The sequence below is a fragment of the Oryctolagus cuniculus genome, chromosome 11, assembly GCF_051225735.1.
Source record: "Oryctolagus cuniculus isolate XC-2025 breed Fujian yellow rabbit chromosome 11, ASM5122573v1, whole genome shotgun sequence".
In the NCBI taxonomy this organism is placed as follows: Eukaryota; Metazoa; Chordata; class Mammalia; order Lagomorpha; family Leporidae; genus Oryctolagus; species Oryctolagus cuniculus.
The window spans coordinates 13,553,697-13,580,742 of NC_142877.1; the positions used below are offsets into that span (position 1 = coordinate 13,553,697).

Below are 27,046 nucleotides of genomic sequence, written 5' to 3' on the forward strand. Positions count from 1 at the left end.
CTGTGTCCTCTTATTGCTACAGCCTGCCCAAGCAAAGGCCACTCCAGTGGGGTCATAAGGTGCAGGCTGCCCAGCCGCAGGGCCGGAGGGTGGAGATGCCTCGCCGAGCACCCTGCACCACTGCGCCTCCGCCGGGAAGCCAGGGCCAGCAGGAGGCGTCCTCTGCTCCCCAGAGGTCCGCGGGCAGGCGCGGCTGTGGGAGCCTGGGATTCTGCGGGGCAGGCCCCCAGGTCCTTCCCGTCTGCTGCGCTCAGGCTGGGCCCCAGGGAGCCAGCCATGTGGGGCCCTGGACCGGGTGTGAGACCAGGGGCCCTAGAAGGGGAACCTGGCCGGAGAGGGTGTGGTCCCTGAGGTAGACCTTTCCTCCCGAGACCCTCACACATTCTTGGGAGGAGGTCTCTGTATTTTCTTTTACAAATGCAACGGGGGGGGGGGGGGGGGGCGGGAAGGGGAGGGAAGGCATCGGGCCTATTTACAGGGGACTCTGGAGTTCAGGGTGGGAGCTGGGAGATGGGGCAGGGAGGGGAGCCCGGGCAGAGCCATCATCTTCCTATGTCGCTGCAGCCTGGGTCCTGCTGCCACCCCGTCGGGGGGGAAGGCCCTGGGTCTGCTCCGCCCGCACAGGTCCCATTCCCCGCAGTCCAAACAGCAGCCCTAGCTCCTCCTCCCCGCAGGATGTGCTAAGTGGGGTGAGGCTCACGGCTAGGGCCCTGCTCGCGGCCTGAGTCCCGGTCCTTGGCCTCTGAGGAGGAGGAGGAGGAGCTGGAGCCGTGGCTGCGGCCCGACTGCCGGTAGGCGGCGCTCAGCTCCTGCAGCCGCTCGGGCGTCGGCCCCCACTTGGCAAAGCCAGGGTCGTTTTGCAGGAAGAGCACGGCCGTGTTGTGGACAGCCTTGTAGTGCATCTCCTCCCTGTGGACAGAACAGCTGCTCAGGGCGGCGCTTGGCCTGGCCAAGCCCGCCTCGCCCTGCCCTCCCTGGGCACCCACTTCTTGCAGATGTGCTGGGAGCCGCTGCGGTACTCGTGCTCGAAGGCGGGCAGGACCAGCTGGTGGCGTCGGAAGCGGCTCTGCTCCATGCGGGTGAGCGCTGGCGTGGGGGGCTCCCGCCACTCGGGGATGAACACGATGAAGGACAGGGGCTCCGGCGAGCTTTCCAGCAGTTTCTGTGGGAGGGGCCCAGGGCGGGCGTCAGGCGCTGCCCCCAAGGCGGCTGGCAGTGGCGCCCGCCCGCCTGCTCCCTGGCAGCAGCAGTGCCCTCACCTCGAAGTGAGAAACCATGGCGTCCATGAGCTCCTCGCAGAATGGAGGGTTGGCCTCAAAGGAACCGCTCAGCGGGGCGAAGTCCAGGCAGGGCCTGGGGAGAGAGGTGAGCATCCACAGTCCCATCAGCGCCCAGTTCCACAACTGAAACCGAGTGCTGCTCCCCCACCCCCAGCCAGGTCCCCACACGGTAGAGGTGGTGCTGCTCAGGCCACAGGCTTGGGTGCCCATGGCCACCTAGCTGGCGCTCAAGTCCCATCCTGGGCCCCCTGCCCCACACCCCCCAGCATGAGCCACACGCAGCAACTTCCCAGCCGTGAGCTCTGGCCCCCACGAGTCTGAAAGCTCCCTGAATTCTGTGCCCTGCTTCTCACCGCTCTCAGTGCCTGGAGCCAGGGGTTCCAAACCTGGGACATCACTGAGACACCCACAGGCCAGGTTACAGGGTACAGGTGCCTGCCCACGGGGCCAGAGAAGCTGAGGCTCCCAGAGGTTGGCACCTGCCCACGGTCGCAGAGCTGGTCTGCTGGAGGCAGGGACAGCCTCCAGGACGGCTGGCTCGAGCCCTGCAGCACTGGGAAGCAGCTTTGTCTGGCTGGGCGGAAGGGGGCCCAGCAGCCCCTTGCTCTCACCCGCGGGAGCCAAAGTAGCCATCTGTGTCGGGGAAGGCAGAGCAGTACTGGCGGAAGTAGCAGTTGAGTGGTGAGGCAAAGCACTCGAAGCTTACGCCAAAGAGTCGGTGGAGGGCCTCGAAGACGTGCACAGGCAGCGACCCCTGCAGGCCAGTCCCCTCGTAGAGGCCCACGCCAAACATCATCTGCAGAGTAGCCATGGTCAGCAGCTGCACCCAGCCGCCCTGCCCCCTCCAAGGTAGGCCTCCCGCCTCTGCCGGCCGGCCTGTACCTGATACCGCCGGAGAAGACACCAGACCCGGGGGAGGAACCTCTCAAAGGCAGAGTCATCAATGCAGCTGTAGCGATAGAGGAGCCACTGTGGGACGGAGAGCAGTGGGCTTCAGTCCTGGGCCTCCTGCTGGGCGCGCCGGGTGCCGTCCGAGGGCCCCACTCTTACCAGCTTGCTGAAGTAGTTGCGGCTGACCTTGACCATCTCTCCCTTGTACCGGATGCAGACCACGTTATTCTCCACGTGCATCTCCACGCTGGGCATGGGGGGCGCAGACACGGCCAGCCGGACTGGGTAGCAGTACACCAGGCGGGGCTCCAGCTCAGAGGCCTCCGCCTCCTCTGTGGGCAGGGAGCGCACTGAGGACTGGATTCGCAGCCCAGCAGCCTCCCTGCCTACTGCGTGCTGGACGCCTTACACCAAGGGAGGGAGTCCCACTCCTGGAAGGCCCCGTCTTCCTCTGCTAACTTCCGACTCCCCCCTGCGCATCACCTCTCCAGTGCTCAGAGCAAGGCTGACACCCCCTACCCAAAGGACACACAGGTTCTGCCGCAAACACTGCTGGGAGAAATGGGCTCCCCTCAACCAGCCCCTGACCTTGAGGCTCAGCCTTACTGTTCCCCCCGTCAGGGCCTGGGCCGCAGAGGTGGGCACCCACCTGGGATGTTGTTTTCCTTGAGGATGGCGAGGTGCTTCTCTCGGATCCGTTTGACGTACTCCAGGGAGATGTGGTAGACCTTACTGCAGATGCCCTCCACGGAGTCCTTGGCCGCGGCCGAGACGTGGGGGCCGCACTGCCTCCGCAGGTGCTCCAGGCGGTCCTGGAGGGGACGCTCGCGATCAGGGTGCTGGCAAGGCCCCAGGGCCTCGCGGGGCAGTCGGATTCCAGCAGGCCTCGTTTAGAAGCTGGCCGCTACTCGGCTAGCTGTGTGCTTTGGATAGATCCCTGGGCGTCTGACTCTCACTCCACTGTCCAGGGAACACAGGACACCTCACAGGGCAGGCTGACTGAGGTGTGGTCACTCCCCGGGGGGCTGCCCAAGCCCCTGGCAAGTCAGTGTGCGATACATGCCAGCAGTTGGTCGGGTGCTACTGGGGGAAGAAACCAGGCCTGGTCCCGGCTCGTGCTGTCTGCAGTCTAGTGGGCACAGTTACAGAACAGGGTGCTTGGTGGAGGTGGATCTAGGTTGAGCTCTTAGCTACTTGTAAGGATGGCTGTCGGCATTTGTCATTCTGCTGAATCACACGTGTGAACTGAAGAGTGGAAATGGGTCATTCTGGCTAGTGAGCACACCTACCTTTGTCACTCTCTACGTGTCAAGTACACAGTTACTATCGTGAAGTGCGAAACCTTGTCTCTTGTGAAAAATGCTCCTGAAAAGAAAGCCCATTGCTAGTGCTGGCGGATAGGGTGGAGCCGGCTTTGGCCAGAAAACAGAACTGTTTCGGAAACAACGAGCACATCTTAACTACAAGAGAACACACACACCCAAGCAAAGCAGTCTGTCGACCTGTTTCCAGACATCTACTCGGGGGGACGGGGACCGTTCACGAAGTCGAAAAGGCAGCTACTTGTGATGTGTGGCCAAGCACAGGATTCCCGTTAAGAATGTTAACGGAAATGTTCTTTGGGAGAGTGCCAGGAGCCCAGAAAAACATCTCCATGGTCATGAGTTTGGGGACAGACGAATGTCAAGGCCTGCCAAGTTGCACAAGAGCTGGCCGCTGTGGGAGCCCCGCCCGGCCTGGACAGGCAGAATAGGCTTCCTGGAGGAAGGGCCCGCTCACCATGTAGTCCTCCTTGGAGGCCGAGTGGTCTTTCCGAAGCCAGCTGAAGGTGTCTTCTACGTTCCACTTGACCACCTTCCTGCTGTCGGGGGACGTACTCCTGCCAGTCGGGAGAGCCGGCTTAGCTGGGTGCCAGGGCCGCTGCACCCCCACCACTCCCCATCCCACTCCATCGGCTTCTTGGCCACTGCAGCCCTTGGTCTGCCTTTGGGAGCCGGCCCACTTCTGCCGCCAGGACCAATGACAGCGCCCTGTGGGAGCGTGGGGGCAGATGGCCTATGACCGTGGGGTACCGGAGAGCCAAACCTGGACTCGATGAGCCGCCGGGCAGCCTCCGCGTATTTAAAGAGCAGGCGCTTGGCTTCCTCCCGGAACTTGATTCGGGATAACCTAGGAGAGAGCGCATGGTGAGGAGCCCCGCCACTCCCGCCAGCTCGGAGGGCGGGCCCAGCACTGGGGCTGTACCTGATGGGAATGTCGTTCATGATTTCCCGGAACATGGAAGGCGACACAACCGGCTCACAGTTGCTTGGCAACAGAGGATCAGACCCTTTGTCCACCACCTTGCGCTCCAGCATCCAGCGATTGAAGGACTCCCGGGGAGGCTCGATGCCTGTGGGGCCAGAGGGTTGCTGAGGGCGTGGGCTGGCAGCACGCTCCCCTGGGGCAGCGCCCAGGAGCCACCGTCGGCAGGAAACAGGAGGCCGACGTTCCAGGCCACGTTCCCCCCAGCACATTCTGAGGATCGCTGTTTCAGTGTTAACTTCACACAGTAAAAAGGGGAGAGAACCGTGTGTTTCAGCAAGCTGATGGACACGGCGGTCACTGCGCAGGCGCCCACTTCCACAGTGTGCACCGACCCGGGAGGGCAGGCGCCCTGGATTTGAAGCTTTTACAGACGTGTACGCAGGCACTGAGGCAGGCCGTGAGTGCTCTAACGTGTTCACAGCCACTGACACGGTGCCTGTGTCAGGACAAGGACAGCGGGGTGCCCAGGTCTTGGGCAGTGTGCCCAAGCTTGCAGAGGCAGCAGCCAATGCAGGGTGCCCGCAGGAGCCCTCCACAGCACCGGTTCTGAACCACAGGGCTCCGCTGCCCCGCGCCCAAGCCCGGCTCTTCTAAAGGAGAACGGAAACAAAGCCCAGGGCCCGGGCGCCAGTTACCCTCGCGCTGCTGGCACAGCTCCCGGTAGTGCTGCCGAAGCTTCAGGATCAGCTGGGAGCGCAGCAGCTCCACCTCGGGGTGCGGGGGCAGCACCTCCGAAGGCCCTCGGTGCTTGATGACGGCGTTGGTCTGGATGTCCAGGTCCCAGTACACCCTTGGGGCACAGACGGCAGCGGTGAGGGGCCCTGCCCGCCGCGGCCAGGCCACACCACGGCCCAGGCAGGTTGGCCGTCTGCGGGGACTCACTCAGTGGGTCGAAGGAGAGCTGCCTGCTGCTTATCTTCAGGGGATGCGCCCCAGATCTTCAGTGTTGGGGTTCCTGGAACGCTCGGGGAGCTGGGCACTGACTGGCTCACGGGCGTCACGGGGATTTCAATCTGGAGGAAGAGTCGCACAGGCATGGAGTCGGGGCGCTGTCGCAGGCGGGCTGCGCCGCCGCGTGCGCCTGGCCGCCGGAGCCCCTCGGAGCAGTGGGCGGGCGCGCACTCACCTTGGGCTTCTTCACGCCGTTGCCGCTCGGCTGCTCTTCCGAGAGCTGCCGCTTTCTGGGCTTGTTCTCAGCCGGGGGGGTTTCCACCAAGCTCGAGTCTTGGGGCAGTGGGGTCGCATTCAGCCCCAAAGGGTCCGACTGGTGGAGGGAGACCAGCAGAGTTGCAACCAGGGCCAGCAGCTTAAGAGCCCCAGGACTTTGGAAACCTCACGCCCTCCCACCCCTGCTCCTACTCTGTAAGCAGAGCAGAGGGGGCTGGGACGCGGGCCGAGCGCTGGGCTCCACCCCTGCTGCCTGCCTGCCGCTGGCAACTGTGACCCTGGGTGAGTCGCTGCCCGTCCTAACGCCCTCACCTTTGCCCCAGCCACGCTTCGCCACCGACTTAACGTGGTGCCTGGCAGGAGGTCAGCACTCGCTATGTGACTTACTTCCTTAAGAACAAAGTCAATCAGCAGTCAAGGGAGAACTCAAGAAATTCTATTTAAAAACCAAACGAAAGCAAGGCCCTGTGGGTGGACCTCCTCTGGCAACACCGAGAGTGTGGCCCTGAGATCGTCGCAGGGTGTGAGCCCTGCTCTGTGTGGCACTAGCCGTGGGGCCTTGGACCAGCTGTTTCCCACCTGCACCTCAGTTTCTTCACCTGCAAAATGGGATGCCATCTGCAGACAGACTGCCCCAACTTACAGGGACCCAAAACCACGCTCCTGCCAGACAGCCCAGCCCGCCTGGCCGTCCTCAGCTGTCACCTCAGGTCCTGGAACGGCGTCCACCCCTCTCGCCACGTGCACTTAGCCAACCACCTCCCTGGACCGGGCTCTGCCCGCGCCCTCCCCTTTCAACGCACTTAATACCGTCGTACGTGCGAGTCCCCAGGTGTACTCCTGTCGGCCCCCCTTGAGGAGGCGCTGAGAGCCGGCAGCGCAGGCAGGGAGTGCGTCTGCCAGGTTCCCGCCTGCACCCTGGCACGGTGGTGGTGACACCCTGTGCCGCCAGTGTGCCCTGTGTCATCTGGCACGGCAGCTGCAGGTGAACACCGTGTACTCGGGGAAGACCCGCGTGCCAGAGGCTGCAGCAGCCCTGCCCCAGGCACTCACAATCACGTCGTGCTGGCCCAGCACGGGCATCTCCCACAGGGACTGGTTGGTGAATCGGTTGAAGTAGTAGGGACGGTTCTCCCTCCGGCTCCAGCACTTCTCCCAGCCCGCGTGCACCAGCTCCTCTGCAAACAAGCACGGAGCCAGCCGTGTCCGGGCTGCTCCTGGAGCCCCTGCCGCCCCGCCACCCCGCCACCGCTCCCTGCCAGTACCTGGGAGGTCCTGCACCAGGCGGATTGGCTTTGGAGAGCAGGGCTGGCTCTGGTTGGAGGTGCCCGGGGAGTGACTCAGCAGGGACGCTTCCTCCCGGGGGCTGCCGTGGTTCTCATTGGCCATCTCAGCACCCACAAGGGACCTGCCACACACGGGACCAGAGTGTCAGCTCCACCCCCACCCCACCCCCCTACTACGACCCTCAGATACAGAGAAATCCAGTCCAGCCCTGTCCCCAGGTCTCTGCCTGGCTGCCCCCGGGGCTCACACCCCACAGGCCTCTCCCTGGGCTGGGGTCAGAGCTTTCCCTCAAGGCTCTGAGCACCCCTGTCATGGCGCTTAGATGGTTTGGGCTGTCGTCTAGGTTTGTCTCCCCATTTAACGGTGAGGGATAGGAATTGGGTCCAACTCATCTCTCCAGCGCTCTGCACAGCACCCAACAGGAGTGCTCTCAGTCCTACAAACATTTACAAAGCGCCAGCAGTGACAAGACAGAACGGGCCTGCCCGTGAGAAGCATTCCTGTAAGGAGGAAGAGTAGCTCCTCCTAGGAGACGGGATTTTCTCTTCTCATCCAGCAGGAACTGGCTGGAACAAGGCACAGCTGGGAGGGAGTGCGGCCTCTGAGCGGCCTCTCCCTTCACACTCAGGGCAGGAAGCACCTGTTGCTAAGACTCGGTGCAAGCGGAAGGACGAGTCAGCCCTGACTCACGGGCGCACGTCTCCAAGGCCAGCGGGGAGGCCAGCTGCGGCAGAGTTGCAGCCTCTTCTCTACCACCAAAGCCAGCCCAAGCCTCAGCGCCTGCGGCTGCCAGGCTCCTGGGGGTCCACTGAGATGGGGCCGGTGAGGCTGGAGTTGTTTCCAATGCCACACACCCAGAACAAAGCCAACCCCTCCCACAATCAGACCACAGAGGCCGGCTTAAGCATCAGTTATCTTTGCACGCTGACATTCTATCAATGCACTGTGGTCACCATGGTCATCTCCGGCGCATCAGGAGCTGACTGGCTGTTGACAGCACCGTGGGACTCACTGGGATGGGTTTTATTGCACACTCAGTCGTAGACGTCTTGTTAATTTGGGAAGCGCAAACTGAACGGTTACTCCATCAGGACAGCTTAGCAGGTAAAACGTGGGGCAACAGGACATAGAACGGCAAGAGGGTCTGGCGCTGCCCCGGCTCTGGGGAGCAGGAATTCCCCGTGTGCTTCAAGGCTGAATGAGGCCCCCCTTCTCTCACCCTCTGGGGTCTGCAACGCTAGCATGAGAGGGCTTTCTTCGCCAGCCGGATGGACCCCCGCCACGGGGTCCCACAGAGGCAGGGGAAGCCTGCGGCCGGTTCAGCAGGTGGGGGGCTGGTCAGCAGTGGCGTGGACAGGGGCCCAGGGGACTCCTCCTTGCGTCAGCAGCTGGAGAGTAAACAGAACGAGAGAGTCACGGGCCTGCGAGGCTGCCCCGCACGGACGGCGGCTGGACACGGCAGGCTGGGAGCACCCAGGCTCTCCCACCAACAGGCGCCCCCTGCGTGGGCAGGCGGACTGCCGGGGGGTGCAGGGCCCCAGCATAGCTGCCTGCGCTTCTGTCCCAGGCTTGAAACTTCTCACGATTTAACAAGCGGCGCGTGTTAGGCCCCACCACCTCCAGAGCAGGCCCGTCCAACCCAAGTCCGCTCAGAGCAGAGGCGGCGGTACAAACATGGCCGAGGGCTGGGGACACCCTGATGTCTTGATAAAAATAAACATGCAAACGCGTTACACCACACAGCTCGTCTTTATTGAGAGGCACTTCCCCGGCAGCGCCCTGGACGCGGATGAGCCTCGCAGGACAGGCACGGGAACCGCAGGGAGCCGGCTGCGGTCAGAACCCGCTGGGGGCCCATCGATAAAAAACCGCACTCCTCTACCTCACTCCACACCCAGAGACGGGGCGCGGAGGCCCCAGGGGCAGGCCGGGGTCCGTTTTTCACTTTACACCATTTGAAATCCTATCACTTGTAATGGTTTTGTGGGCGTCCCACGGGTACGGGGTGCGGCAGCTCGGCCGGCGAGGGACGGCCTCGTGGGGCGCACGGCCCCCACTTGCCGGGACCCCTTAGCCTCTACGCGCAGCCCTCTTAGGAAGCAGCGGCTCCTGCTAAAACACCGTCTGTCTTTCTCCTGGGGCTTCCCGACCCCCACGCATACCGCAGTTCGAGGAGCGCGGCGAAGCTTAAGGGGAAACAACTCTATCTGCGCAACCCGCCGAACCCGCCAGAAGGAAGCAACTCCGGTTCCGGGATTGGAGGACGGCGGGGCGGGAGCACGTCAGGAACGCACCAATGAGAACTCTCCGGCCCTGGAGGGCGGAGTCCAAAGGCTTGCAAAGTGCGCAGGCGCGGGGGCGCGCACAGGGAGGCGGGGTGAAGCCTGGCGCGCGCGCGCCTACCACTCACCCCAGGCTCAGCGGGGGCGGGCTGTTTGGCGCGCGCGCGCCAACCCCTCTCCCGGGCTCCGCCCCCCGCCCCGCCGCGCGCTCCCGCCCCCGGGCTGAGGCGACTCAGAGTCGGAGCCCGACACAAAGGCGGTGGCGGCGGCAGCAGCGGAGGGGCCCCAGAGGCCGCTCCGCCCGCGCTCTCCGGGCCCCACCTCCCTCACCCCGGCCACCGGCCCGGCTGCCCACCCGCGGGCCTAAGATGGCGGCGGCGACTGAGACCGGGGCAAGCGGCAACCCCGAGCGGGAAGCGCCGGCGGAGCCATCTCCGCCCGGCTTCGGATCCCCGGACCCTGGCACGACTTGCTGCGGGACCATGGCTTCTTGGGGCTCTTACCTGCCCGCAGCGGACTCGAGGGGACGCGGCTACACGTTCTGCTCGACCGCCCGTTTTGCCGCCTCCGCCTCGCCCTCCCCAGCGCCGCTGCCGCCATCTTGTGTCCCGGGCCGGGACTGCGCGCTGCGCATGCGCTGGTACCGCCTCTGAGGGACCTCGCCGCGGCCGCGCCGCCATCTTGAGTGTGGCAGGATCGGCTGGCTTCCAAGCCCTGCTTGCTTTCGATCCCCTCCCCTTCCTCTCCTTGCCTGCGGTTCCCTGCGGCTCTGGTGGCAGGGAGACAGCTTTGCTGGGCCCGGGATGTGAGCTAAGGAAAGAACGACCTAGCGGGCACGCTGCCTATCTTAGGGAACCCCCCAAAGCACTCCTGCGCGGGCCGGAGCATCTGGGTGGGTGCACTAGGAGGCGCGGGGCTAGCTCAGGATCGGCTGGGGGCTTGGGTTCCGCCGCCGGCTTGGGGGTGGGGCCGGTGACGTGGGCCCTGGACGTAACGGGGACCTGGGTCCTAGCTTCCGCGAGGCTTTGCTACTTCCTGCCGGTCCGGACCTGTCTTCCGTGGTGCCACAGTATCTTCCAGCTCCGCCACATAGCCAAGCTGCGTGCAAAGCGAACCTTCTCCCTGAATGATCCCGCACAAGCAATAAATGCTCTCCCGTAGGAGAAACAAGACAGCTGGGGCGAGGGGGAGGGCGTGTGATGAAGACGGAAAGTTCTAAGCGAAGTGCATCATTGCACTTGGACACTGACCCATCTGTAGCTGCTATTACAGCGCAGAGCCTCGCTGGGACCCGTGCAGAGGTTAGGCCTGGACGGAGACAGCGGCTGGGTGCGACTTGCCCGCCTCCCTGCAGGGATTCTTTGGTAGGGGCCAGTGGGAGGCAGAGGAGTAGCTTCACACACTTCTGACCTCCGTGGTAATGCGACCGCCCAGTGCCAGCTGAGGACAGGCGTGCCACCTGCCGTCGGATGGCCTCTGTGGAGTCGCAGGCTGCAGGTGCCCCCGGGTGGGGGGGGGTCTCTGTGCAGCTGGGGGGGGGGCGGGGGTGCTCAGCCACGGAGGCAGAGGTATGGACGGTGACAGAACTAGAGCTGTCGAGCCCCCGCCGCTCCACCCTACACCTGTGGCCTTGAAGGAGTCCACCTCTGCAAACTTGCGCCGTGGAAGAGCCATCCGCCGGCCTCGGAAAGGTTTGGTGAGAATTAGCGGAGGTGATCTTTGCCAAAGATCTCTGCCCGCTGCCTGGCATGCCTAAGTGCCGATTGATGGAGGTGCGGGCGCACCTGAGCCCCGCGGAAGCCCCGCCCTGAGCTCACGGCACAGGTGGGAGGCCTGGAAACCGGGTTCCCGGGCCTGCACAGCGCTGGGTCGCTGCTGAACATGTCCCCACCCTGTATCGGAGTGCCTGGGTTCGAGTCCTGCCTCCCATTCCATTTCCAATTCCAGCTTCCTGCCGAAGTGCTACTCTGGGAGGCAGCAGGTGCAGGCGCTTGGGTCCCTGTCACCCACATGGGAGACCCGCATGGAGTCCCACGCTCCTGGCCCAGCCCTGAGCTGTTGGGAGCATTTGGAGAGTGAACCCAGGTAGAAGACCTCTGTGTCTCTGCCTTTCGAATAAAATGAAAAAAAAAAATTTTTTTTTTTTTTGGAAACCAGATACCTTGGGCCCACCCAGGGAGCCGGCCTTGTCCAGCTTCAGCTAGGACAGCCCTGCTTGGTTCCCGTGGGCCTGGGATAAACACCGACAGTGCCTCCTCAGAAATGCACCGGTGGCATCAGTCACGTGTACCGCTCCCACTGGAGACCGACGGGACACAACTCCCAGCCCGTCCTGAGTCACTGACGTGTGAACGCCCACAGTGATGGATGCTTACCTGTCCTGTTGTGTTTTCAAATTGATCATCAGGGTGCCAACTGCCCCCTGCCCGCCCGCCCCGTGCCTATGCCAGTTCTGCCAGGGAGCCCTGAGAGACGCATTTCCTGCCTCAGATCTGCCCCAGGGAGACACGCTGGGAGCAAGGCTCGGGTGAAGAAATACACAATCCAGCAGCAGGACTGGGGCCGCGTGCCCGGGGTGCCCAGCGCCAGTTCCATTAAACACCCTGTTCTCTCGGAGAGAGAGGAAACGGGACAAGGAGGGAAGCTTGTCTGCCTCCACGCGGGGGCCCTGGGCGTCTCCGTGGCCGGATCTTGCAGGCTTTTCTAGCCAGGTGGTCAACACTGCTCCTCACCTTTGAACTTCTATTTATGTGAAAAATAGTCATCTTCCCTTCGTTAGCTCACTCCCGAGGGCACCACCACACCCAGGGCAGAGCCAGGCTGAAGCCAGGAGCCAGGAGCTCCATCCCGATCTCCCACGAGGGTGCAGGGCCCCAGCACTTGGCCTGTCTTCCGCTGCTTCCCCAGGCGCATTAGGGAGCTGGATCTGAGGTGGAGCAGATGAGACTTGAACTGGTGCCCAGAAGGACGCTACGACTAAAGCTGCTGCACCGGCTTGAAGCCCCATTATTTTTTAAATCATTTATTAAGTACAGCACCTATGGGACCAGGGCCGTGGCATAGCAGGTAAAGCCACAGCCTGTGGGGCCAGCATCCCGTATGGGCGCCAGCTCAAGTCCTGGCTGCTTCACTTCCGATCCAGCTCTCTGCTATGCTCTGGGAAGGCAGCAGAGGATGGCCCAAGTGCTTGGACCCCTGCACCCATGTGGGAGACCTGGAAGAAACTCCTGGTTCCTGGCTTCAGATCGGCTCAGCTTTGGCCATTGTAGCCATTTGGGGAGTGAACCAGCAGATGAAGCTAGCTAGCTAGCTAGCTAGCTCTCTTTCTCTCTATCTCTCCGCTCCCTGTCCCTCTTTCTCTGTGCCTTTCAAATTAAAAAAAAAAAAAAATTTTTTTTTAAAAGTACACATACAGGAAAACACACAAAACATGCATGTGAAATGTTAGGGTTTATGACCAAGTGGTCAGGTGAGTCCACATCACCCTGGCCAAGGTACTAGAGTCCAGTGCACGCCGCCTGCAGGGTAATTGCTGTTTGACTCCTTTGGCGATCCCAGCTTCCTTGCTTTAATAATGGTGCCACCTGCGTGGTCATCGCCAGGGTTTGCTTTTGCCTGTTCCTTGAACGTTACATAAATGGAGTTGTGCACTACTTTGTGTCCAGCTTTTTGTGTTTAACTTGCACTTGCAAGACTCGTGAGTGTTGTCAGATGTAGCTGTGGTGAGCTGTCTCCAGCACCGTGTTTTGTCTCACTGTGTATTCTGTTGTTGAGGACATATGGGCCCCCTGTCCACCGTAACTCCAGTCTCCAACCGGGCCTCTGCCCTCCACCCTTGCTTCTCCTCTGGCCCTTCATCCAGTCTACAGCCCCACGGTCTCCATCCTTTTAAGCGTTTATTCATCTGAAAGGCGGAATGACATATCTTCCATCCATGGTTCACTCCCCACGTGTTTGCAACAACCAAGGCTTGGCCAGGCCCAGTCAGGAACCTGGAGCTCCCTCTGCGTCTCCCATGTGGGTGCAGGAGCCCAGACACTGGGGCATCTTCCACTGCTTTCCCAGGTGATGAGCAGGGAGCTGCATAGGAAGTGGAGCAGCAGTGACTGGAACCAGACTCCGATGTGGAATACGCGTGTCCCAGGCAGCAGCTCAACCCACTGCGCCCTGCTGGTCGCTGTGTGCCACACTCCTTTTTTTTTTTTTTTTTTTTTTTTTTTTTAAGATTGATTGACTGATTTGAAAGGCAGAGTCACAGAGAAGCAGAGACAGAGAGAGGTCTTCCATCCACTGGTTCACTCTCCGATTGGTCACAACAACCGGAGCTGGGCTGATCTGAAGCCAGGAGCCAAGAGCTTCTTTTGGGTCTCCCAGGAGAGTGCAGGGGCCCAAGGACTAGGGCCATCTTCTGCTTTCCCAGGCCATAGCAGAGAGCTGGATTGGAAGTGGAGCAGCCAGGACTAGAACTGGCACCCATATGGGATGCTGGCACTGCAGGCGGTGGCTTTACCTGCTACGCCACAGCGCCGGCCCCTGTGCCACACCCTTTACATATATCTGTCTTACTCGGGATCCTGACAGTAGCGTCCCTTCTCAACCTGCTCCCGGTCAGTTTGAACTACTTGTAATTTCCTTAATTGTGCCAGCTTCTTTCTTGACCTTTGGCCTTTTGTGTATGTGGTTGCTCTTGCTCCCCTCTTTGCCTAATTCAGCCTTCAAATCTTTAAAAAAAAAATTAAATGATTTATTTATTCGAAAGACAGAGTTATAGAGAAACAGAGTTACAGAGGGAGAGAGAGAGAGGAGATCACTCTTCCATCCGCTAGTTCTCTCCCCGAGTGGTTGCAATAGCTTTGGGGCCAGGCCCAAGCCGGGGGCCAGGAGCTGCAGCCACATCTCCAACGTGGGTGCAGGAGCCCGAGCCCCTGAGCGATCTGCTGCTTCCCAGATGTCAGCAGGAAGCTGGGTCAGAAGTGGAGCAGCTGAGACACAAACCAGCACCCATATGGGACGCCGGCGTTGCGGGAGATGGCTTAGCCTGCTGCGCCACGATGCCAGCCTCCAGCCTTCACTTCTTAGCCTATACGTCACCTCTGCCAGTCAGCCTTCCCTGACTCCCTCCCCACAGTGGCCTGTGCTTACAGTGCCCACTCTCTGCAGGCTGCAGGCTGCTGCAGGCCAGCGTGGGGCTGGTTCCCCCACAGCCCCCGTGTGAGGCGCAATGATGTGAAACACTCTAATTATTTGCTGACCGTGGGCAACTTTCAGGTACCCCGTTTCTATTCTAGGCTCTGGTTTCTGTGGTGGGAACAGCAGGCCAGCGCCCTCCGGGGTTGCCAAGGAAAGCAAAAGCTGCCTGCTGGGGCAGAATCTGTCAGTGGCTTGGAGTCCCCGACTCGCAAGATGAGGATGGCCCGGTGAGCGAGGGTCCTGGGCTGTCAAGTGCTCCGGCAACTTCTCTGGGCGAGGAAGCCTTGCCAGATGGCTGGTCTGGCTGGGAGAGTCGCTGGCATAAGCAGATTGTTAGCTGGCTTCGTGGGTTAGAAAGGCCTTGTGCTTGCTTTCATGTTTCTGCTGAAGGCAGAAATCTTAAAAATCCTAGTAATTTTTTAAAGATTTATCATTTATTTGAGAGGTAGAGTTACAGAGAGTGAGAGGGAGAGACAGAGAGAGAGGTCTTTCTTCTGTTGGTTTACTCCCCAGATGGCTGCGATGGCTGGAGCTCAGCAGGTCTGAAGCCAGTAGCCAGGAGCTTCTTCTGGGTCTCCCACGTGGGTGCAGGAGCCCAAGGACTTAGGCCATCTTCTACTGCTTTCCCAGGCCATAGCAGAGAGCTGGATTGGAAGAGGAGCAGCCAGGACTTGAACTGGCACCCATGTGGGATGCTGGCACTGCAGCCAGAGGATTGACCTACTGTGACACAGCGCTACAGCGCCAGCCCCAATATTCCTAGTAATTTTTTTAAAAATATTTATTAGTTTGAAAGGCGAACTGACAGAAGAAGCAGAGAGAGAGGGCAAGTGAGTTTGCATCTACTGGTTCAGTCCCCAATTCTGTGATGGTTGGGGCTGAGCCAGGCCAGAGCCAGGAGCCAGGAAATCTATCCGGGTCTCCCACTTGGGTGGCAAGAGTACCTTCCCAGACTCCTAAACAGGGAGCTGAATTGGAAGTGGAGCAGCTGGGACTCGAACTTGTACTCTGGTATGGGATGACTGTGTCACAGGCGGTGGCTTAGCCCGACTGCACCACAGCACTGGCCCCTAAAACCCTAAAAACTTTTAACAAAGACCCCGCATCTCCCTTCTGCGCTGAGCCCCAGGAGTCATGTAGCTGCTCCCGGCTGGGACCTGTGCCGAGGCCTCCGAGGACCCCGTCTGAAGCCAGGCTGAGGCCCGGGCTCCACGCGCCAACAGAAACAGGAGCTTGCTGTCTCCGAGGGCCATCTATTGAACGCCCTCGCCCTCCGCCACCATGCACATCTCGTCCCCCGAGGTCCTGGCGGTAGAGGCAGGGAGGCCCCCGCCCAGCTGGGCTGCAGACCCCACTCTGCAGTTTAAATTGCACGAGGGCCCTTCCCAAGGCAAACAGGCCAGGCCCCAGGAAGGCTGTGGAAGGGAGGTTTCCGCACCACGCTGTGGTTCCCACAGGGAGCGGCTCTGGCCGTTCTGGGAGCAGATGAGAGGAGCCATTTAGACCAAGAATAGCTGAGGAGTCCGGGGCGTCTCCATTGGTCTCCTGGCCCTGGACGTTTCTCTTGTGGTATGATGTTCCCTCCGTTTATTTCTCTTTTTTTATGTACTTATTCACTGGAAAAGCAGAGAGAGGGAGACAGAAGAGGAGAGAGAGGGAGATCTCCCTTCCACTGGTTCACTTCCCAAATGCCGGCCAGAGCCAGGAGAAAGCCAGGAGGAATCCAGTCTGGCTGGCCCACGTGGGTGGTGGAGACTCAGGTACTGGAGCCGTCCCCTGCTGCCTCCAGGGTGCACATGAGCAGGGAGCTGGATCAGAAGCAGAGCGGACTCACACCCAGGGCCCCCGTCTGGAATGCAGGCGTCTTAAGCCAGGTGCCCTCCCCCACCTGACACATGCTGAGGCCTATCCTAGAACCTTGAGAACAAGCGGTAGATGAGACAGGTTTTGTCTTTAGGGCACCCCCAAAGTAGTGCGGGAGGCAGACCCATAACCAAACCCTCTGCCACAGGAAGGGACGGGCTTTAATGGGATCGTGGGGTAGGGTGGGGGTATACAAAGAAGGAGATAGCAATGGACTGAATCTGGTAGGAAGAATAGGATTTTCAAGGCAGGCAAGGGAAGTGAAAGGGTGCAGCCTGTGCTAGGTCCAGAAGCATGGAAAAGCCTGGTGTGTTTGGATAACTGGTCGACCAGAGCTCTGCTGTGAAACAAGGCAAGTTCAGGTCTTGTGATGACCTTGGAATTCAGATGCAGTCCTGGTCCTGGGTTGGGTTTCAGCAGCCCAGGTAGTGGTTGGTGTTATCAGGGTAGGAGGGTGAGGGCACCTGTGGTGGTCCTCTCCACCTTTTTAAATTTTTTTTTTTACGATTTATTTATTGGGGCCAGCGCTGTAGCATAACTGGTAAAGCCACTGCCTGTAGAGCCAGCATCCTATGTGGGCGCCAGTTCAAGTCCCAGATGCTCCACTTCCGATCCAGCTCTCTGCTATGGCCTGGGAAAGCAGTGGAAGATGGGTCAAGTCCTTGGGCCCTTGGACCCTCGTGGGAGACCCAGAAGAAGCTCCTGGCTCCTGGCTTCAGATTGGCACAGCCCCAGCCATTATGGCTAACTGGAGAGTGAACCAGTGGATGGAAGACCTCTCTCTCTCTCTCTCTCTGCCTCTCCTTCTCTCTGTGTAACTTGGACATTCTTTTTTTTTTTAAGGGAAAGTTTATCTTTTTATTTTTAAAGATTTATTTTATTTATTAGAGAAACTGAGTTACAGAGAGAGGCAGAGAGAGAGAGAGAGAGAGAGAGAGATCGAGAGATCTTCTATCTGCTGGTTCACTCCCCAGATGGCCACAAGGCTGGAGCTGTGCTGATCCGAAGCCAGGAGCCAGGAGCTTCTTCCAGATCTCCCACAAGATGAGGGTCCAAGGGCCCAAGGACTTGACCCATCTTCCACTGCTTTCCCAGGCCATAGCAGAGAGCTGGATCAGAAGAGGAGCAGCCAGGACTAGAACCAGCACCCATATGGGATGCTGGCGCTTCAGGCCAGGGCTTTAACCCACTGCGCCACAGCGCTGACCCCTGGACTTTCTTTCTTTCTTTCTTTCTTTTTTTTTTTTTTGAAAAAAATTTTTTTTTAATTTTTGACAGGCAGAGTGGACAGTGAGAGAGAGACAGAGAGAAAGGTCTTCCTTTTGCCGTTGGTTCACTCTCCAATGGCCACCACGGCCGGCGCGCTGCGGCTGGCGCACCTCGCTGATCCAATGGCAGGAGCCAGGTGCTTCTCCTGGTCTCCCATGGGGTGCAGGGCCCAAGGACCTGGGCCATCCTCCACTGCCTTCCTGGGCCACAGCAGAGAGCTGGACTGGAAGAGGAGCAACCAGGACAGAACCGGCGCCCCAACTGGAACTAGAACCCGTGTGCCGGCGCCGCAAGGTGGAGGATTAGCCTAGTGAGCCACGGCGCCGGCCGACCCCTGGACTTTCAAATAGATAAATAGGCGAGTGCAGCGGCTCACTAGGCTAATCCTCTGCCCGCGGCACTGGTATCCCGGGTTCTAGTTGCAGTTGGGGTGCCGGTTCTGTCCTGGTTGCTCCTCTTCCAGTCCAGCTCTCTGCTGTGGCCCAGGAAGGCAGTGGAGGATGGCCCAGGTCCTTGGGCCCTGCACCCACATGGGAGACCAGGAGAAGCACCTGGCTTCTGGCTTTGGATCGGTGCAGCGCCAGCCGTAGCGGCCATCTGGGGGGTGAACCAATGGAAGGAAGACCTTTCTCTCTCTGTCTCTGTCTCTCTCTCTCTCTCTCACTTTCTAACTCTGCCTGTCAAAAAATAAATAAATAAATAAATCTTAAGAGAAAAGGATTTATTTATCTATTTGAAAGGCAAAGTGATAGAGACAGAGTCAGGAGAGAGAGCTCTTCAGTCTGCTGGTTCAGTCCGACGGCCACAAGGGCAGGCCAAGGATGGATTAGGCTGAAGCCAAGAGCCTGGAAGTCCATCCAGTTCTGTCTTGTGGGTGGCAGGGGCCCAAGCCCTGGGGCCATCTTCTGCTGCTTTTCCCAGGGACGTGAGCAGGGAGCTGGGTCAGAGGCAGAGCAGCCAGGACTTGAACTGGCGCTGCACTACAGAACCCGGTGTTGCAGGTGGCAGAATAACCTGCTGTGCCACAATGCTGGCCCCTGCTGTGCCCATTTCAAATGTCAATGTTGTTTTATTGCCATCTATTTGAAAGGAAGGGTGACAAAGAGAAACAGAGACAGAGAGATCTCCCATCATTGATTCACTCTCCAAATGGCCATGCCAACCAGTGCTGGACCAGGTCAAGGTCAAGAGCCCAGAACTCCATCTGGGTCTCTCACAGCTGTGCCCATTTTTGTACTTCAGACAGAATGGCCAAGGGCCAGGCTGTCTACATCCAGATGAGCTGAGTCTGCAGAACTAAATTCCAGACTTCTCAAAAAAAAAAAAAAAAAAGGGAGAAGCAGCAACAGTAGCAGCAGCCGCCTCCAGGGTGCCAGCTGGCGGCTTCCCGGAAGCCGGAAGTCTGAGATCAGGAGGACTTTTGACCTTGAAAGGAGGGAGGGGAAGACACCCAACTGGGCCTGGGTCCCTCAACCCTGTCTGGGAAGGGTGCTTGTGGTGTAACTCACACGGCATGAGGTTCGCCTGTCTCAGGTACGCAAATCAACGATCCTTAGTAAACAAAGCTCTCTTGTGTCTGCACCCCGGGCTCACCGATCCGCCTTCTGTCGCTAGAGATCGGCCTGTGCAGACATCTCACGTAAGTGGAGTCACGCAGCGCGTGGGAAAGCGTGCGTCTCCCGCTCTGCACCGTGTTCCCGAGGTGCCGCCGTGTAGGTGTCCATTGCTGATTAGAGGGCTCCGTTGCACGGATAGACCACATTCACACTGTGTTCCTCTGCTTACCAACTGGTAGACGTTTGGATTGCATCCACTTTCTGGCCATTGTGAATGGTGCTGCTATGAACAGCCACAGCCACGTGTCTGGGTGAACACACATTCTCCTCTTTAATGAGTAGATGCTTAGGAGTGGAATTGCTGTATGATACATTTATGTTTAACTTCAGATATTTTTCTTTATTTTAGTTTATTTGAAAGGCAGAGAGGAAGAGACAGATGCAGACGGAGATCTTCACCCACTGGGTCAGTCCCCAGATGCCTGTAACAGCCAGCGCTGGGCCAGGCCAAAGCCAGGACCTGGCGCTCCACCCGTCTTCCAAGTTCTTGAGGCATCACCTTTGCCTCCCAAGATGTGATTAAAGGGCCGACACTGTGGCACAGTGGGTGAAACCTCTGCCTGCGGGCCGGCATCCCGTATGAGTGTTGGTTCACGTCCCAGCTGCTCCACTTCTGATCCAGCTCCCTGCTGATGGGCCTGGGCAAGAGCAGAAAGAGCCCATGTCCTTGGACTTCTGCCACCCCTGTGGGAGACTGGAGGAAGCTCCCGACTCCTGGCTTCAGCCTGGCCCAGCCCTGGCCGTTGCAGCCTTTGGGGGAGTGGATCTCTTTCTCTAATTCTCTCCCTCTGTAACTCTCCAAATAAATAAATACATATTTTTAAAATGTGCATTAATAGGAAGGTGGAATGGAGAGCAGAAGTAGGACCTGAACCCAGGCACTCCAGTATGGAGGCAGGCGTCCCAAGCCGGGGCTTAACCGCTGCACCAAGCGACATTGACCGATTGTTTTCCAAGGTAGCTCTGACTTTTTACACTCCCACCAGTGACGTATGAAAGTTCTAGTGTCTCTATGTCCTTGCCAACACTCATTATTTCTTTTTTATTTTTAAGATTGATTTATTTATTTGCAAGGCAGAGTTACAGAGACTGAGAGAGATCTTCCATCCTCTGGTTCACTTCCCAAGTTGCCACAATGGCCGAGGCCAGGAGGCTGCAACTCCATCCGGGTCTCCCAGGTGAGTGGCAGGGGCCCAAGCCCTCAGGCCATCATCTGCTGCTTTCCAAGCGCATTAGCAGGGAGCTGGATGGGAAGATGAGTGGATGGGACTTGACCAGGTGCTCACGTGTGATGCTGGCCTCGCAAGAGGCCACCTGACTGGCTGAGGCACAACACCGGCCCCGTCTTCTTTTTTAAAAAAAATCCTTCTGCAGAACTTTGAAGAAAAAAAAAAAAAAACACCATTGACACCTGGTTCCATCCCAAACCAATCAACCCTGGGGTTGGGACCCAGGCATAGGTGTTCAGAATAAAACAAAACAAAGATATCCCTACTTTAAAAGCTGCTTCTGTGCAGAAGGGTTGAGAACTGGTGACCTGACTCCAGGCCTGCTCTGCGGGACCCCGGGAAGGACCTCACGCTGGCCAGCGGCCTCTCACATACCCAGAAGCCCACAGGCTCGGGGTGGGAGGCAGACATCCCCCAACCCCATGCCTGCCGAGAAGTCACAGTCACGAGCTCAGGAGCTCAGTCCCAGGACGGAGCCGCCTGTGGGAAGGAGAGGGAAGGGGCCTGGCCGTGGCCTTGATTTCTGTTCGGCCGGCTGAGAGCCTGAGAAACGCCTCCCATAACCTCAGGGATCCAGGCCTCTGAAGAGATTAGAAAAATAGGACATTCTTGGCTGCAGACTGGCTCCAGATAACCCAGGAGAAATGCAAGATGATTGGTAGCAGCAGGAAGCAAAGACAGCTTAGAGGCTCAGCCGGGCACTAGGCCAGGGCCACCCAATCCGCCCTCCTTCTGAAGGGTCTGCAAACCGTAATGGCCACCTGTTCTTTTTCCTTTTTAAAGACATTTATTTATTTGAAAAGCAGAGTTACAGAGAGAGAGAGAGATTTTTCCATCTGCTGGCTCACTCCCCAAATGCCCACAACAGCCTGAGCTCGGCCAGACTACAGCCAGGAGCCTGGAACTCTATCCAGGTTTCCCACGTGAGTGACAGGGACCCAGACACTTGAGCCATCGCCTGCTGCCTCTCAGACGCATTGGCAGGAAGCTGGGTGGGAAGAAGAGTGGCCAGGCGCCAGCAGGCGCTCCAGCTGCCCACGACGCCCGCTGCATGACCACCGTTCTTGAATTCACCCATTGTTTATGGGGCAGACGCGACACCTGCAATCCCTTAGGGGAGTTTCTGGGCTCCACTTTCTAGTCCAGCTTCCTGCCAATGCACACCCCGAAGGCAGCAGGTCGTGGCCCAAGTCCTCAGGCCCCTGCCACCCAGTGGGAGGAAGACCTGGAGCGAGCACTGGGCTCCAGGCTTCAGACTGGCCCAGACCAGGCTGTTGCTGGCATTTGGGTGAACTGGTGGATAGGAAATCTCTCTCCGGCTGAAGATGGCGGCCTCTCGTCATCAAAAGAAAAAGTCCCTGTCTCTTGTTGCTCCTCCCTTCAGTCACTTTGAAATGACACTACTGGCTTAGGAAATCCAACCGTCTGGACGCCACTGCCAAGACGCCACTGCCTCCCCCCCCACCAGGCTCCCTCAGAACTGTGCGAAGCTGGAAAGCTCCGGCCAGTATAAGGAAAACACAACGCGGAGGGTTCTGAGACCCAGGGGACCACAGGGAAGGGGGCGCCCATGAGTCAGTCAACCAGCAGGCCGAAAGAGGTGTAGAAACCTGAAAGGAAGCTGGAACGTGGAGGGGGGAGGGGAGGGGGAAGAGGGGAGGAGGAAGATAGGGAGGAGGGGGAGGGAGAAGAGAAGGGGGAGGAGGAGGGGGAGGGAGAAGAGAAGGGGGAGGAGGAGGGGGAGGAGAGGGAGGGAGGGAGAAGGGGAAGGGAGAGGAGGAGGGGAGGAGGGAGAAGGGGGAGGGAGAGGAGGAGGGGAGGAGGGAGAAGGGGGAGGGAGAGGAGGAGGGGAGGAGGGAGAAGGGGGAGGGAGAGGAGGAGGGGAGGAGGGAGAAGGGGGAGGGAGAGGAGGAGGGGAGGAGGGAGAAGGGGGAGGGAGAGGAGGAGGGGAGGGGGAGGGGGAATTCAGAGGGGGAGACACCAGCGCAGAGATAGGGAGGCAGCAGATGACGGTGCGAATGATTTGGGGCCCTGGAGAAGCAGCACCTGGTAGCAAACCTTAGCACCCTGGGGTTCCAACCTGGAAGGGCCTCCTGGGACCAGCTCCTTCCCCCGAGAAAGGGACCGATCTGCAAGAAAGAAACGGGAAGGAAACGGACATCCCTGAGGACCAGGCCTCCAAGCTCTGGAAGGCAGGCGGTCAGCCACCAGCTCTGTCCTGGCCGATCGCTGAAGTCCTGGGGCTGGTAAGGGGCCAACCCCACGGGGACGATTTTGTCCAGCTGCATCCTGGAAACAGATGGCCACTTGCCTGTTTGGGGCGATGTCATCAGCCCTTGCTGCTCTGACATCTGTCCCCTCCCACCTCCACTGCTTGTTCCTGCTGTGTCTCCCAGCACTCGTTCCTGGCACAGCCGCACTTGCTGGCACAGGCACAGGAGCCACACTGCTGACACATCAGGCTGCACGAGGAGGGGCCGCTTCCCCAGGGGTAGCTGCGCGGGCCTTGGGTCAGCAGAGGAGGTGGGCTGACGCAGCTTCTCCAAGCCATGCAGGGATCCAAAGAAAACACAACTGGAGACGGCGTGTGTGTGCGTGTGTGTGTGTGTGCGTGTGTGTGGTGTGCGTGTGTGCATGTGTGTATGTGTGTGTGTGTGTGTGAGGGCGGCCAGACTGTGCCTGTCGACCTCTTGGGCAGAAATCCTGGAACCTGTGTTCACCCACTTGGACGTTACTTCCTCCTGCTGCGCCTCCGGTTCCCAGTCTGTTGGGCAACAGTAGGGGTCTCAAGAGATTTCTATGACTAAATGGGATGATAGAAAACAAAACGAAACAGAATGCAGTAGTTAAAACATGGGGTCTGGAGCCAGACTGACTTGAGCTCATTATTTAACTTCTCTGGGCCTTGTTTGCTCCTCTGTAAAATGGGGGTGATATTTGTCTCACAGGATGCTGTGAGGTTTAAGTTGACTCCCTTCCTTCCTTCCTTCCTTCCTTCCTTCCTTCCTTCCTTCCTTCCTTCCTTCCTTCCTTCCTTCCTTCCTTCCTTCCTTTTCAGGTGTACGTATTCATTTGAAAAGCACAGTTACAGAGAGGAGGGAGAAACAGAGGACTGAAGGCAGCCATGTGGGGTCAGTGCTGTGGCAAAGCGGGTAAAGCTGCTGCCTGCAGTGCCGGCATCCCACGTGGGCGCTGGTTCCAGTCCTGCTGCTCCACTTCCCATCCAGCTCTCTGCTTTGGCCATTTGGAGAGTGAACCAGCAGATAGAAAATCTCTCTCTCTCTTTCAGTCTTTCACATAAAATAAATCTTTAAAAAAAAAAAAAAAAGCCCTTGGGCCCCTGCACCCACATGGGAAGATCCAATGGGAGCTCCTGGCTTCGGATCGGCGCAGCTCTGGCCGTTGCAGCCATCTGGGGAGTGAACCAGCAGATGGAAGACCTCTCTCTCTCTCTGCCTCTCTCTATAACTCTTTCAAATAAATAAAAATAAATTTTTAGAAAATAATTTAAAAAGGGAACCACGAGGCTGGCGCCGCGGCTCACTAGACTAATCCTCCACCTTGCGGCGCCGGCACACCGGGTTCTAGCCCCAGTCGGGGCGCCGGATTCTGTCTCGGTTGCCCCTCTTCCAGGCCAGCTCTCTGCTGTGGCCCGGAAAGGCAGTGGAGGATGGCCCAAGTGCTTGGGTCCTGCACCCCATGGGAGACCAGGAGAAGCACCTGGCTCCTGGCTTCGGATCAGCGCGGTACACCAGCTGCGGCGGCCATTGGAGGGTGAACCAACGGCAAAAGAAGACCTTTCTCTCTGTCTCTCTCTCTCACTGTCCACTCTGCCTGTCCAAAAAGAAAAAAAAAAGGGAACCACAAAATACACCAAATGCCATAGTTAACGGAAGGCTTTACTGTCGAGTGGGGGAAACTGGACAGGCTGCCTCCCTGTGCAGGAGAGCGCAGCGGCCTGTGCTGGGAGAACAGGTCTGATACAGCTTTGCGGAGGTCAGGAAGTGGGAGCAGTGAATCCCGTTAGGGTGGGGGCTGACACTTGTGGTTGGGCCGTTTGGTCACCTGACTTCTAGTGAGCCAGGCTGGGCTTAGAATGGAACTTATTGTACAAAATGGTGACAGGCCAGAGCCTGAGATGGTGCCACAGACAAGACCGTCCATCTGCTGGTTCACTCCCCACGTGGCCGCAATGAAGCAGTAGATGGTTCCCTCTCCCCCTTCTCCGTAACTCTGCCTTTCAAATAAATGAATATTTAAAATAATAAAATACAAAGGGACCAACGTTGTGTGCAGTGGGTTAAGCCACAGCCTACAAAGAGATCCCACATGAGCACCGATTTGAGTCCCAGTTGCTCTACTTCCCATTGAGCTCCTTGCTACTCTGCCTGGGAAGCAGAAGTTGGCCCAAGTGCTTGGATGGGGCTCTGGGCTCCTGGCTTCTGCCAGGCCCAGCCCTAGCCATTTGGCAAGTAAAGCAGCAGATGGAAGATCTATCTCTTTCTCTCTGGAACTCTGCCTTTCAAATAAACAAATAAATCCTATTAAAAAAAAAAAAAGTGTGACCAGGGCTGGGCTGGTCCAAAGCCAGAAACTCCATCCAGGCCTCCCACGTGGGTGCAGGAGCCCAAGTGCTGGGGTCATTGTCATTGCTTTCCCACATACACGAGCAGGGAGCCGGGTCAGAAGTGGAGCAGCCAGCACGCCAATGTGGGATGCCAGTGTTGCGGGCGGCAGCTTAACCGGCTGTGCCACAGCACAGGCCCCAAGCACTTCCTGTTGAACAACCAGCTAAGAGGAATTTCTGCAGCCCTTTGGTGTGCCGTAAGCTAGGTGCTACACTACATGTCCTTAAGTCACATCAAACCCTCCTCACTGCCAGGGAGGTAGGCAGGTACCACAACAGCCCCATTCTACAGATGTGAACACTGAGCCTTAGAAAGGAATGGTTTCTTCTGCAATTGGTAAGCTCCGTATAGTCTGTGTTTCCTTTAGACACTGTTGATGGTGACTTTCATGCTTTGGTGGCAGGGTTGAGCCTCTGTGATAGGGACCGGGGGGCCCTAAACCATGCCTGGAAGCCAAGGCATGGAGGCAGGAGTCTCTTCTCAGTAAAACAAAAAGCCACTCCCGGGGGCGGCGTTGTGGCATAGTGGGTTCCGCTGCTGCGTGTGATGCCAGTGTCCCATGCTGGAACACCAGTTCGAATCCCACTGTCCCCGCATGGGAGGCCCAGATTCCTGGCTTTGGCCATTTGGAGAGTGAACCGGAAGATGGAATATATATATCTCTCTCTCTCAGTCTGTCTTTCACATAAATAAAATAAATCTTTACAAAAAAAAAAAAAGCTACCAATGGTTGATAATGCTAATGATTGTAGCAACATTTTTCTGAGCCCCACCAAACGCCAAGTACACACTAAACTGTCTCAGTGAATGAACTCATTGGATCCTCACAGCAACGCTTTGATGGTGTTCATTTCACAGTTGGGGAAACTGAGGCCCAAGAGTTAAGTCAGTGGTCCACAGCAGCACGTAGAGCTCGCTGGGCACCCTGGAAGAGACAAAAGTGATACAAAGACAGAGGTTTCACTTCAGTGCGGGGAATGAGATGAAGCCACCGCCCAGCCAGGCTCTAGGAAGGTTACTCAAGTTCAAAGGCACAAAGGCACTTCCTCCTCTGGCCGCCCTCAGCGCTCCAGCACTTTCTCTGCCCCCACAGCCACCCTCTGTGCCTTGCTTGCTTGTGCTTCTTGCCCCTAACCGTAACAGCCAGCATTTACTTGACACCAATGACGTGCCGGCACTATGGTGGCTCCTGCACACCTAAGAACCGGCAGCCCAGGACGCGCACGTGGTCCCTAAGGCGCCAGAGTCCAGCAAGCTCTTACTCTCTGGACTGTAAAACCCACTGGCTGCTGTTGGACCCCGGGGCTGCCTCAGCCTCTCATTTCCCGCCTGCGCGTGGCGTCCGCAGCAGGTTGTTTAAAAGGTAAATGAGCTCCCCTAGGTCTGGGCGACCAAGCATGCCCGGCTTCCCCGGGGCTCAGTGGGTTCCTGGGAAGAGTTTCCTAATCGGAAGGCCCTGGGTGAATGAGGAGCGGGTCCCTACCCAGCTGGCGGCGTGGTGCAGAAGCCACGCTCAGGGCGCGTTGGGATTGCTTCCTCTTTGGTCTTTTAGTGCCCTGTCCCGGGGGCAGCTGAGAAGGAGCACCTAGCTCCAAGCGTTAACCAAAACATCCACAATCCTGCAGAAAGAGCCAAGCGCTCCTGGGAGAATTCCAGTCCCCCGGGGGTATCTTCCTGGGCCCACAGCCCTCCCTTGCACTTGCTTTTTCCAAGTGGGAAAGGTCCCTGGGTCCTTAGGTTCCCCAGGGAGTGACACAGAGACAAAGGCCGGGCAAGGAGAGGGCTGGAGATGATGGCCAGGGAGGGAAGAGAGAGACCGCTGCCTCCGCGGTGACTTCGTGTCCAACCCTGGGCTACCATGAAAGTTCCTATGCCCCTGCTCATTTTGCTGGAGGGGGAACCGACTCAGTAACCCCATGAAGGGACTTGCACACGATCACGTAGGGAGATGGGTGGCTGTCCCCGGAAAGCAGCCCTGCTGGGGCTGGGCGGTGGTGGTGGCGGTGGCGGGCGGGCCCACACACCCACCCCCGCACT

The 27,046-nt window shown here is 58.6% G+C and overlaps 1 protein-coding gene and 2 long non-coding RNA genes across 5 annotated transcripts; 1 reads left to right on the plus strand and 2 right to left on the minus strand.

Annotated features, from left to right (window-relative positions):
- Nucleotides 1-385: 385 nt before the first annotated feature.
- Nucleotides 386-9,857, minus strand: PCIF1 (phosphorylated CTD interacting factor 1). 2 transcript variants are annotated; one of them, XM_051844987.3, is made up of 17 exons: nucleotides 9,718-9,857; nucleotides 8,152-8,320; nucleotides 6,911-7,053; nucleotides 6,699-6,823; nucleotides 5,605-5,742; nucleotides 5,361-5,491; nucleotides 5,114-5,268; nucleotides 4,416-4,563; nucleotides 4,257-4,340; nucleotides 3,951-4,050; nucleotides 2,821-2,983; nucleotides 2,331-2,503; nucleotides 2,163-2,249; nucleotides 1,892-2,076; nucleotides 1,260-1,353; nucleotides 987-1,162; nucleotides 386-909 (listed from the first exon to the last, which is right to left on the minus strand). In XM_051844987.3, exons 3-17 carry the CDS (start codon nucleotides 7,032-7,034, stop codon nucleotides 681-683), a joined length of 2,112 nt encoding a protein of 703 aa, XP_051700947.1. In that variant the 5' UTR covers nucleotides 7,035-7,053; nucleotides 8,152-8,320; nucleotides 9,718-9,857; the 3' UTR covers nucleotides 386-680. The 2 variants fall into 2 exon arrangements, with proteins under 2 accessions (XP_051700947.1, XP_002721243.1); XM_002721197.6 differs by lacking the exon at nucleotides 9,718-9,857 and adding an exon at nucleotides 9,095-9,231.
- A 9,578-nt stretch (nucleotides 9,858-19,435) lies between these two features.
- LOC138844283 (uncharacterized) lies at nucleotides 19,436-20,638 on the plus strand. Its single transcript, XR_016216521.1, has 3 exons — nucleotides 19,436-19,558; nucleotides 19,992-20,109; nucleotides 20,206-20,638. It is a non-coding gene; the product is annotated as an uncharacterized LOC138844283 (long non-coding RNA).
- Nucleotides 19,472-22,599, minus strand: LOC149123340 (uncharacterized). Of its 2 annotated transcripts, none has more exons than XR_016216522.1 (2): nucleotides 22,462-22,599; nucleotides 19,472-19,790 (listed from the first exon to the last, which is right to left on the minus strand). It is a non-coding gene; the product is annotated as an uncharacterized LOC149123340 (long non-coding RNA). The 2 variants fall into 2 exon arrangements; XR_016216523.1 differs by lacking the exon at nucleotides 19,472-19,790 and adding an exon at nucleotides 20,187-20,395 and having other exon boundaries at nucleotides 22,462-22,581.
- Between the last annotated feature and the right edge of the window lie 4,447 nt (nucleotides 22,600-27,046).